Source organism: Mesoplodon bidens (genome assembly GCF_964165515.1).
Source record: "Mesoplodon bidens genome assembly, chromosome: 16".
In the NCBI taxonomy this organism is placed as follows: domain Eukaryota; kingdom Metazoa; phylum Chordata; class Mammalia; order Artiodactyla; family Ziphiidae; genus Mesoplodon; species Mesoplodon bidens.
Genome location: NC_138173.1, coordinates 15,332,708 through 15,345,308, shown reverse-complemented (window position 1 = coordinate 15,345,308; position 12,601 = coordinate 15,332,708). Strand labels below are relative to the sequence as shown.

Here is a 12,601-nt window from a genome sequence, read left to right as displayed (position 1 = left end):
ATGACCATCAACTCTCTCGATGGGAAGGCTCAAGAGCTGCTGGATTTGGACAACAATGGAAAGGGGAGATGTTGAAAAGTGCTGAGGGAAAATGGATCTCCCCCATAGGGCCTCCAAAGAGTGTTTTGTCTTTGGCACTGGCCCACATCTGTAGGCTTTGCTTCTCTGAACGGAAACTGAGTCTAGTAACTTAACACTAAGGTCTTCCTTTGAGGCTTCTTTAGATAACTGAAAAGGTTAATAAGATCCTTTCGTCTTCTGTAAAATTGCCTCTACAAAATCCCCCCCTTCTCTTGCAATAATTTGTTTTAAACTTTTGCTGTTTCACCTTAAGTTTCCCAGAGCCAGTGAAAAACAGAAGTAAACACTTTGATATTTTGCATTTCATCATTTCAAGTTATTTTTGCCCTTTGTGGTTTTATTGCCTGGATGCAGAAAGCTCTTTTAGGTTTTTAAGCCATACAGGATGAAATATTCATTTGATTGGATTTTTGAATCCCTTTCACGACCCAGCTTGGCATTTGATTTTATGTATTATTTCAGCCAGAGCTTTGCAGAACCCTGAAATGAAAAGTGGGCTTGTTTTCTCTGTTGAATGTACCTTTTTATTACCTTTCCCTCAGTGCTCCCAAGACCTTGAATCCCTGAGACTGGGGTTCTCATATTTCTCTCGTGCTGCACGGCATTTCCCTGTGTTGGCAGAGTTGCAGAGAGTGTTACTGTGGTTGAATGAGACCCATTTACCCTGCTGGAGGTTCAGTGTGAGCTTGATTTTGATGTCTCCAGGCTGAAGTGATGGAGGTTAGGTTTTCAGAGATGTGTAATTCCTTGGAAAGCCTTTATTAATCATTTCAGCAAGGTCATGCGAGATGTTTCAGAGCAGGCTCTGTTGCTGAGCTGCAGGGGGTCCCACCTGAGCCTCACTGTGTTCATCACGGGGTCCTCAACAGAGGAAGCTGTGGCCGGAGAGGTCTGCTTCCGGCGCTGTGTCCTCTGAAGTGGTAGAGGTAGACAGGCCGTCTGCAGCAGCCTATCTGCCTCAGGAGAACTGCTGAAAGAACCCTGATATTGGGACCTCCCTGACAGTCCAGTGGTTAGGACGCCGTGCTTCCACTGCAGGGGCCGTGGGTTCGATCCCTGGTCTGGGAACTAAGATCCCACATGCCACGTGGCATGGCCAAAAAAAAAAAAAATTAAAAGAAGAACCCCTATAAATCCTGCCACTCAACCTATAGGCTTCTCTCCAGGTGCCCGGTAGCTTTGAGTGACACATGCTGTTCAGGTCAACATACACGGGCTGCCCCACCTAATTCCAAGCGAACAGGGCATCCTTTACAATTTGACTTGATGTTATGCTATGAAATATTATGGATCAAAAGAAATAGTCTGGTCTCTGTCTTAAAACAGTCACCGAATTATAAAAATGGCACTATAAATTAATTCTAATGATGGACCTCGTTCATAGTTGGTGAAGGGATTTCTGAGATTTTTTTACAAGGGTGATAGTGAGATCTATGAAAGAGAAAGAGAAATATGAAATATTGTGATTTTGTGATACTTTGTGGATTTATGAGCAGTTTGTGAAAATGTATACTTACTGTGCTGTGTATTCTCAGACCATTTAAAATTTGCTGGCTTCAAGGTTCGAACTTGAAAAATATTCTCTTCTTCTATTCCCCTCTGACAATAATTGTTATTTATTTCCTGTAAGAAAATATTTTCAAGGGAGAGTGGAAGCTTAAAGGGGTAAAATATTTAGGCTTGGGTGATAGGAAAACATTTATTTTGTATCATAAGATTAGAAACATAGTATTTGGAAAAGTTAAATAAATTTGAGTTTATTCCCCTGCTCTATCACTCACTAGATGTTTCCTCACCTGGGATGTGGAAAGAAACTTCTGTATTCTTTCCAACCTAAGACACCATTCATTGTAAGATGCCCCATGATTTTGAGTTACTATGAAAGAAAAATGCTTCTAATTAGACAATGACACAAGGTAGAGATCCTATTGATTGTCAGGCACATTCTGATTTCAGAGCAATTCAAAATGCATACAATTTTGAGAATTAGATGAGATACTATCCATACAGTAGTTATCACAGTTTCTGGCATATAGCTAACATCAGTGTGTGTGTGTGTGTGTGTGTGTGTGTGTGTGTGTGTGTGTGGTGTATATGTGTACAGAAAGAGAAAGGTGGGAGAGAGGGAAAGAGAGAGAGAGAGAGAATGGGCATGAGAACGAATTGTACTTCCTTCTTTTCTAGGCGCTCACCCCGCTTTCTCCTCCCCTTCCGTCCCCGGCTGCCTTCCCCAGAGACAACGGCAGAACCTGGAAGCCATAATGGCTGACAGTGATAGTCTGTACTGATTCATAGTTTTAGGTTTGCAAACCATTTACTTTTCAACTTACCTAAAGAAAACTTTGGATGTGGAATACACAGAAAGGGTCAGAGAATTTAGAGAAAAGAGCATGAGGACATCTAGGATTCTGAGGATCTGTCTATAGTAACTTAATTCACCACAGTAGGACAGTCTGCACCATTGTGATCTCACCATAGAAAAGAGGGTATCAGGGCTACTGACATTCCACGCTTTGTCACCTGTGGTGGCTTGGCAGTTAAGCTTTTGCTAATAACGCCCAAGTCAATTTTGATAACAGTGAGATTTTTTAGGCGTCAGTCTAGATATTTCATGTGTGCCAGTTTTAAACTGATTTTAGTAAGTTATTTTAACTCCAAATGAGATCTTAGATCTCCTATTTGTAAAACAAGATATGGCTTATTTCAAGGAATAATTGAAAACAAAAATGAATGTCATTTGAGGATTTTATGTAATAAATTCTTTTTTTTTGTGGGGGGGTACGCGGGCCTCTCACTGTTGTGGTCTCTCCCGCTGTGGAGCACAGGCTCCAGACGCGCAGGCCCAGCGGCCATGGCTCACGGGCCCAGCTGCTCCGCGGCATGTGGGATCCTCCCGGACCGGGGCACGAACCCGTGTCCCCTGCATCGGCAGGCAGACTCTCAAACACTGCGCCACCAGGGAAGCCCTGTAATAAATTCTAAACAACAAAATTATTCATCCATACATTCACCAGGCCTTGGTAAGTGCTAGAAAGCTATGAAGATAAAAAAGATATAGTCCCTACCATGCACAGGAACCTTCCAGTCTAGCAGGAAAGAGAGAAGTAAACCCAGTAGATGGTGGCAGGTCTTATGATGGGGGCAAGCACTGGGTCCTGCGAAAGCAGGTTGTGATTCTTCGCAATAGCAATAGCAGCACAATAGCAGTTCCCTGAACCTGAGACATTCCTGATGAGTGGGTCACCTGAGTTTGTCCTCCTGTCTTCCAGTTCAAGGTTTTCCCGTGTTCCAAATGATGCCTTAGGCTTAGGCATATTTTGTGTGTCTATGTGCAAAATAGATAATGTCTGCATATTGACAAAAATTGGAGTGAAGAGGAAAAATTTCATCAGTAGCTTTAATATTTGGTAATTCACCAAATATCATTTTTCATAAAGACCTTTTGACTCCATCCAGCCACACTCTGTAAGGGTAAGCAATATTGTGACCTAGAGCAAAAACTTCAGCATTGAATGAATGCTAGGGGATCATGCTTGAAATAAGGGAAAGAAAGGAAGTAGGACAATTAACATGTCAATCTGCTTGGATAAGTAAGTAGATAAAAGATTTCCTACTGGAAAGCAGTAGGATGTGCTCAGACCTTTTATGAACGAAGCAGGGTCCTCTGGTCAATACTTATGCAGTGATGATTTCTTTAGATTCAGATATATACACACAGTAGCTCAAAAGCTAACAGAGGTTTATGTGTTTGAGAGGACATAGTAGCTAAATATCAGGCAAAGGTTTATATATTGAAGAACACATACAGGTTTATGTTGGACAATTATGAGTAGTATTTTATTTTATTTTATTAAAAATTTTTTTAAAAAATTGCCATATAACATACAGTAAGATTTTTTTTCAATGCTTTTCTTTAAAAAATTTTTTTATTTTATTTATTATTACTTTTATGGCTGCATTGGGTCATTGTTGCTGCGCACGGGCTTTCTCTAGTTGTGGCGAGCAGGGGCTACTCTTCCATGCGGTGTGCGGGCTTCTCATTGCGGTGGCTTCTCTTGTTGCGGAGCACGGGCTCTAGAGCGCAGGCTCGGTAGTTGTGGCGCACGGACTCGGTAGTTGTGGCTCACGGGCTGGCTTCCACCTTCACAACACCCTTAAAATTGCTCTTACCAAGATCTCCTTTCAGGCTTCATCTTCCTCAGCTCTTCTGACTTTGCTCAGTCTTGTTGGAACATCCCTTCTATGCTATGAATTCTGCCACCTGTTATGAAGGTCCCAGACCAGCTCTTCCTGGGCTCGTGGGGCAGGGACCACTGTGTGAGGCATATCTCCTTGATTGTCCCCCGGGGCCCTTCACACGTGGTGTGTCTACCGTGGGGTTCGAGAGCTGCTCTCCCCCGGTCCTTTCCTCCTCATTTTCTGGACCCCTGCCACCTTCCAGGTGTCCCCGTCCCCTCCTCAGCTTGTTGGCTGTGCTGTCGGTGTGGAGCCTGACTGTGACTCACCTGGACCTTTGCAGTGCTCTCCCAGCCATGTCTCTGATTCTAGTGTTGACTGCATCTCACCGCCAGCAATAATCTTTGTCACACACACCTCCTATCCTCTCTGACCCTGGCTCCAAATTCCTTGGTGGCCTCCTGTTGCCCAGAGGTACAACCCAAGATCCTCTCCGTGATCCTTCATGGTCTCTCTCACTTTACATCTCTTGCCTGTGTCCCACCACGCCCCAGGAGCTTGCATTCCACACTCCCATAGCTTGGACTCCTCTGAATCCTCAATTCCGTTATCTTTTGCCTCTTTGCATATATTTCCTTTGTGCAGGATATTTTTTCCGTGCTGGCACATTGGACAGATTCTGTCTCATCTGTCGAATGTCAGCTCAAATACTGCCACTTCTGTGATGTCCTCCCTGATTTCTCCCAGGGAAGACTCAGGTACTTCTTTGCCTGTATTCTCCCTGCCCTTTGTATAATTATCTTATTATACTCTAATGTGTTTTGTTTATTTCTCTTTTAGATTATAAGGTTTGTGGGGCAGGCGATATGACTAATTTTTTAGCTTTTTTTTTTTACTGTGAAATATAATGCACACAGAAGTGCATTAATCAAAACTTAGATCACTTATATGTAGAATCTAAAATATGATACAGGGAATTCACTGGTGGTCCAGTGGTTAGGACTCTGCACTCTCATTGCAGGGAGCATGGGTTCGATTGCTGGTCAGGGAACTAAGATCCCACACGGCCAAAATATATATATATGTGTGTGTGTGTGTGTGTATATATATATAATACAAATGAACTTATGTACAGAACAGAAACAGACTTACAGACATAGAAAAGAAACATGGTTACCAAAGGGGAAAAGACGGGGAAGGGATAAATTAGGAATTTGGGATTAACATATAAACATTACTATATATAAAGTAGATCAACAAGGTCCTATTGTATAGCACAGGGAACTATATTAAAAATCCTGTAATAAACAAAAATGGAAGAGAATATGAAAAAGAATATATATACATATATATATAACTGAATCACTTTGCTGTACACCTGAAACTAACACAACGTTTTAAATCAACTAGACTTCAAAAAAACCCTTAGGGATAATGAATAATCATAAAGTGAACACTTGTGTAACTACTGCCCAGGTCATGAAAAGGAGTATTTTCAGTCCTCCAGGAGCCCCCTGTATCCTTTCCAGATTCCACCCATCCCCCTACTATCTTGGCTTTTATGGCAATTTTTACTTCCTGGCTTTTCTTCATAGTTGCACTACCTATATGTTCATTTCTAAACACATCATTTAGTTTTACCTGTTTTTGAACTTTATACAGTCAGATCATGTTTTCTGTTGTATTTTACTTCCTTTATTCAACATTGTGTTTGTATGTGATTATGTGTCCTAATTTTTATTATTGTATAGCAGCATTTCATTACATGAATTTACTGCATGTAATGTATCTATGAATGGACTTTTGGTTTATTTCCAGTTTGGGGCTATTATGGTGCTTCAGATATCTTGTACACTCCTTTTGGTCCCCATGTACATGAGTTTCTTCAGGGTATAGATCCAGGAATGGAATTGCCTGTCACAGGGTGTATATATCTTCAACTCTACCAGATAATGCTAAACGGTCTTTCACAGTGTCTGTCACAATTTACATCCCACCAGCCTTGTAGAGGGTGCCCATTGCTCTGTATCTGTGTCAATATGTGGTATTGTCAGACTTTTCCACTCTTACTGACCTGGTTGGCATGGAGTAGTATTTCCTTGTGGCTTTAATTTGTGTTTCTCTCTTTAGAAAGGTGGCTGAGCACCTTTATGAGTTAATGGGTCAGCTGAATTTCCCCCTTAGTGAAGGCCCATTTAAGTTTTGCTCGCTCTCTAATGGGTTGCTTGTCTTTATTTTATGGCTTTGAAAGTTTTTGCACATCCTGGATATGAGTCCTTTGTTGGCTGTATGTGTTGAAAATAAGCTATACTATACAATCACAAACATTAAAGATTTATTGATTATAGTGTTTTTAAAATTCTTTCCCTTAGTGCTAAGTAAGTAGAAACAGAATAATTAGACAATAAATAATAGTATACATGACTTCAGATTAATCCTGTCCTTCCCTTCTTCCCTCCAGGCGTCATCATTGTCCCCAGTGCCGGTGTTGGGATTGTCCTTGGAGGCTACATCATAAAAAAATTGAAACTTGGTGCAAGGGAATCTGCAAAGCTAGCGATGATCTGCAGTGGTGTGTCTTTACTGTGCTTTTCAACCCTGTTCATTGTTGGATGTGAAAGTGTCAGTCTGGGTGGCATAAACATCCCGTATACAACAGGGTAAGTATCTTGGAAGAGGCGTCTCATCTCATCCTGGTCACGATTGAAGTGCGAAGCTCTGCGGTGTGTGGATCCCAGGGTTCGGCTTGCGCCCCTCCCTCCATGGGGGGCTCACTACGCCTGCGTTTCTGTCCTGGTAGAGCTGCACCCTCTTGGGCAGAGGCCTCCATCTCTCCGTTGTCTGTGTCCCTTTTGACCCTCGCAACGTCTCCCATGGCATTTGGGTTACAGTACGTGAGGAGGAAATGCTACTTGGCTTAATGAAAACTGTTCTTTTTTTGAAATGTAATGTTTTGAATAGGTAACACATTCACACAGTTTCAAAACAAAGTTCAATGAAAATACAGCGTGCCCCAAGGCCTCCACCCCACTTCTCCCCAAAGACAAACCAGGGAACCACTTTAATTCATCTCTTGTGTACCCTTCCAAGGATGTTCCTTATACAAGAAACTATGAATGTGTATTTTCAGTGTTTTCTGTTTTATATCCAAAAGGTAGCATTCGATACATTCTTTTATTTATTTATTTATTTATTTATTTATGGCTGTGTTGGGTCTTCGTTGCTGTGCGCGGGCTTTCTCTAGTTGCGGTGAGCGGGGGTTACTTTGTTGCGGTGCATGGTTTTCTCATTGCGGTGGCTTCTCTTGTTGCGGAGCACAGGCTCTAGGCACGCGGGCTTCAGTAGTTGTGGCTCGCGGGCTTAGCTGCTCCGCGACACGTGGGATCTTCCCGGACCAGGGCTCAAACCCGTGTCCCCTGCAATGGCAGGTGGATTCTTAACCACTGCACAACCAGGGAAGTCCCTATACCTTCTTTTCTGAGCTTTTTTTTTTTTTTTTTTTTATGTAACCATCTGGGTTGGAAACTTTCTGTCACAATAATAATGATGATGATGTTCAAAGCGTAGCTAACCCTTGTATTAACACTACTGCATGCCAAGCATTCTTCTAAATGCTTTATGTATATTAACTCATTAATCCTCATAACAGGCCTAGTCAGGTAGGTACTATTATTATTCTGATTTTACAGAGGGCAAAACTGAGGTATGGCTGACACGTATCAGTATATAAATCCGTTCAGGCTGCTGTAAGCGAACACCATAGGCTAGATGGCTTAGAAACAACAGAAGTTTATTTCTTACAATTCCGGAGTCTGGGACGTCCAAGATCAAGCTGCTAGCAGATTTGGTGTCTTGTGAGGACCTGTCTCTGGCTGTCTCTGGCTGTGTCCTCACATGGTGGGGGTGAGGCATCTCCCTAGGATCCTTTCTATAAGGGCACTAATCCCATTCATAAGGGCTTCACCTTCATGACCCAGTCACCTCCCAGAGGCCCCAAACTCCAAATACCATCACGTTTGGGGTTCGCTTTCAACATGTGAATTTTTCATGGACCCAAACATTTAGTCTATTGACCTAAAGATCACAGGCAAGGATTACACAAGAAACATGTGTAAAGCTCTCAGCTCTCCTGGCACACAGTAAGTGCTCAGTGGTAGTTAGCTATTGTTATTAGTCATCATTAATCCATTAAGAACAATTCCTATCAAATTATTTTTACTACAATTGGAAAACATAAATAGAATATTAAAAGTTAGTAAGAAAAAACCAGCAGTCTCCTGACCCTGCTTCCCAGGGGCAATAATTTAAAATTCTTTTTAGCTATCTCTTCTGGTATTTACCTCTATATTTTTAAAGCATACTGTATAAATTAACCAAATGAAGACATTATTTATGACTTCCTGTCTTAGTCAATGAGGAGTCTAGCATTTGCTTCACAGGTTATGCTCAAATCCTTTTCTGATATTTTCATGGTATGGTTATGACAGTATTGTTAGCAGCTGAGGCACACGTACTGTATCGTGATTAGATTTCCTCCTTTGTACAGCAGTGATTTTCCTGGAATTAAATCACTGCCTCGTTTTCATTTCCTTTGTTTTCTTTGAGTCTGCTTCTGCCTTCCCATATCCTCTAAGGGCTCAAGAAATCTCAATATGACTTTTCACCCATCCGATGACCTCAGGATTCCATTTCCCCGCCCCTTGGAGTCGTCTGTATGGGAGCCCTCTGGGCCTGCTGCTCCGCTGTTGCCCCAGGAATCTCACTTGCCTCTCTCTGTACTGATCCTTCATTTTCTGGGTTCTGTGGATGGCTCTTTTTTGGCTTCCTCCCCCATTTTGTTAGAGCACATCCTCCAGTAGCTACAGGAAGGCTGTCAAGGCTGTTACCTTATTTATTTATTTTTTTTAACAATTACGTTTGATTGCCAAATTGGCTGGGTTAAGAACTTTGGACTGGATGAATCATTTTCACTAAAAAATTTAAAGTTTTCACTCCATTTTTGTCTAATTTCTAATGCTCTTGTGGGGATTCTGGCCTTTCTTTTTCCCAGTCCTTTGTATGTGCCCTACTTTTCATTCCTGGGAGTTTCCATTTATTCTCAGTATTCCCAAATTTCACCACAGTACACTTTTTTTTTTCCCTCTGAGCACTTGATGAACTTTTAATGTCTGGAGACCATGTCTTTTGTTTCCATTTTAAATTTTAAAAAAAATGTAATTGTTGTTCTTTTCTCTCCACAGTGTTTGTCTCCTATCTCTCCTTCATTGATTCTCTACTTTTCTTATTCTTTATAAACTATTTTATATCTCATGATGGCTTGTCATTTAGTGGATCTCACTGTAGGGTAATTGTAGGGGGACAGCTGGCATTTTCATTGGGGTGCTCAGTGTCAGAACCTGAGGTCTTACCTTTGAGGTGCTTCAGTTCCTCAAGAGAAGGATGCTCCTATCTCCTGGCTTGGACTGTGTTGCGGTGGGTTCAGGGTTGAAAGCCTAGCTGCTGACATTCTAGAGCTGGGAGTAGGGTGGTGGGTGGAAGAGGCTAGGGTGCTACTGTTCATTTTGCAAACTTTTACCAAATTCCTCTGTCATCATCCTAGCGTCTTGCCAAAGGTCTCTTTCATGTGGTGCTCTTAAGTCCAGAGCCTTTGGTTCATTTTCTCCAGAAAATAGAGGGGGTGGAAGAAGAAGTAGTCATCTATTAAGTAGGGTGGGGGAGGGAACCTGCTTAAAATTGTATCATATTTGGACCACGACTTTCTTGTGGTCTTTGTCCTTGAGTTCCAAAGGCCTGTTCTTTCTCCTACTACTGGCGTTTGTCTTGTCCATATATATATATTTAAGTTCTCATTATACTTTCTGTTTTTTTGAATCCTTTTTTTCTGAAACTCTCCATAATTTTGCTTCAATTGGATTGGTTGCTCTTTTGCATAACTTCTATCCTGGAACTTCCTTTCATAGGCCTCAATTGTATCCACTAGGTTTTGTCTGTATAGTTATTTATTTGTTAACTCCTCACTTTGCCAGAAAAAATCCTTGGATAACTTCCTAGGGAAGGGTTCATGGAAAGAGAAGCTGTCTGAAACCGTAAGTGTATTAAAATGTCTTTATTCTTCTTTCACGTTTAAATGATAGTTGGAGTGGGTATAGAATTATAGGTTAAACATTTGTTTTTCTGAGAACTTGGAAACCATTGCTTTGTCATTTAGCGTTTAATGTTGCAGATACTTAAATGAAATTTAATTTTCGTCTGAGTTCTCATATCTCCATTACCAACTTTATTTGGAAGTTTTGAGGATATTTTTTATTCAAGGTGTTCTGAAATTCCGTAAGGAATGCTCTACCCTCCGATTTTGTCTTGGCTGGACTCTTCCAATGTCACTTTCTCAGAGAGACTTTCCCTCTCTGCCCAATATAAGGGAGCCCACTTTCCCCTCATTCTTTATTACATCACCTCTTCAGTTTCCTTGTAGCACGTGCCACTATCTGAAATTGTCTTGTTTACTTGCTTTGCTCTTGTCTTTTGTCTCTAAAATATGAGCTCCTTGAGAACAGTTACTATAGCTGCCTACATAATAGTTGCAGCCCCGCCATCTACAACAAAGTTTGTTGTGTGAATGAATGGACAGGCGCATGAATGTCTTGGCCCAGGGCTTTGTTCATTCATTGTATTAGGCACTTTTAATCTAACACATATGTCCTTTTGTTTCTTTTAACCTCAGGGAGATTTTCTTCTACTATATCTTTACTTGTTCTCCTCTTCATTTTCCCTATGTTATCCAGGACGCCTGTTTTTCAGATGTTGGAACTTACAGACTCGTTACCTGTATGTTTAACTTGTTTTCTCATATTTCATATTTTCTTTGCTATGAGAGATTTTTCCAAACCTGCTTTTTTATTCTTTATGTAAATTTTAAATTTTGAAAATAATTTTTTCTTTGGCATTCTGAGTGTTCCCTTTTCATAACGTCCTGCTGTTGTTTGAACAGGAGTAATATCTTCTCAGATCTCTCTGCACATATAATTCAGTTTTTGTTTTTTTTTTTTTACTTTGTTTCTGTGTCGTACATTTTATCATTTTCTTTGAAGTGTCAATTTTTCTGTTCATTTACTCTGGGTTTTACAGGTTGACAAGACTCAGTTCAGCATCTGTCAGGTTATGTGTCCCTCTCCCCCACTCACCCCCCACCACACACAAGAACGAGGGAGTTTTATCCTTATTTGTCAACATCTAAGGTAGAAGCTTAGCTTTTAAATTTTGTTCTGATCTCTTTAGAAGAGCTTTCTGATGAATTTTGGGGCTCTGAATTGGGGATGGAGGGGGTGGATATGAGAGTGGAAGGGCCCACTGATACAGTCTCCCTTAGGTCTCCAGTGAGTTGCATTGTTTTCAGCTTCCCAGTCACTTTTGCTCCCTGTTGCACCTGCTGGATTTGGATTCAGAGTCGTGTAGAGGTTCCATGGGGCAGGCTGGCTCTTCTCCAAGGTGGCCTCTGCTCATTTCACATGCACCTTTCCTGTCCACTTTTATTTTCATGGAGTTTGGTGTCGCTCTTTCCATTTCTCTTTGTCAGCTCGATTCACTTTCATTATACTCACTTTTATTTCAAGTGCCTCCTCAGAAGTGGTGGAAGACAGACTCCATGTCTTACCTGCTTTTAAACTGCAAGTCCCCTCAAGACTTCTAAAGCTTTTGCTTAACACCACATCAGTCTTGCCAATCCTGAATCAACTGATTCTGGACTCCCTAGCACTACTGGGAAAAAATTATATAATTGTGCTGATTTGCTCCATTACAAATTGATGAGTTCCAATCTTAGCAGGCCCTCATCTTTGCTGAGCAATCCATTTACTTGGCCCTAGAGTCAGCTTCCTTTCCTATGCCTCATATTGGTCCATCTAAAAAAAATGCCTTTCTTCAAGTTTTTTTTATCTTACCGTAGCTTGTTTTTCTTGTCGGACAACCTCGTATTCCTTATCACTGAGAAAAAAGAGGTCCCAAGTAAGAATTCCTTGAATTTTTCTTCCCTCTCCCCTCAAAGATAGTATTATTTTCAAAGGCAAGTAATAGCGCCATCATTTTCTAGCTATGTCACCTGGTAAAAAATTATCTAATATTGTTAACTCTTGGTTTCCTCGTATATAAAATGGCAATAATGTCAATCATACCTGGTTACAAGCATAATTAAAGTAAAACACATGTGGTTGAAAGAATTAAAATAATGCAGAAGGGTAGAAAATGAAAAGTCAGTGTCTCCTTCCTCCATCCTCAATCTCCAGTTTGAAGCGTTTAAATATTATAAACAAATATTTGTAGCTTTGAGGATTAGGTAAGGGAAGGTTTT

The 12,601-nt window shown here is 41.0% G+C and overlaps 1 protein-coding gene across 2 annotated transcripts in view; it reads left to right on the top strand.

Moving 5' to 3' along the window:
• Nucleotides 1-12,601, top strand: part of SLCO5A1 (solute carrier organic anion transporter family member 5A1) — a 124,409-nt gene that overhangs the window by 90,875 nt on the left and 20,933 nt on the right. For both annotated transcript variants that reach the window (XM_081214306.1, XM_081214305.1), the window contains one exon: nt 6,719-6,917. In XM_081214306.1, coding sequence (XP_081070432.1) covers nt 6,719-6,917 — 199 coding nt within the window. The remainder of the gene's footprint in view (nt 1-6,718; nt 6,918-12,601) is intronic.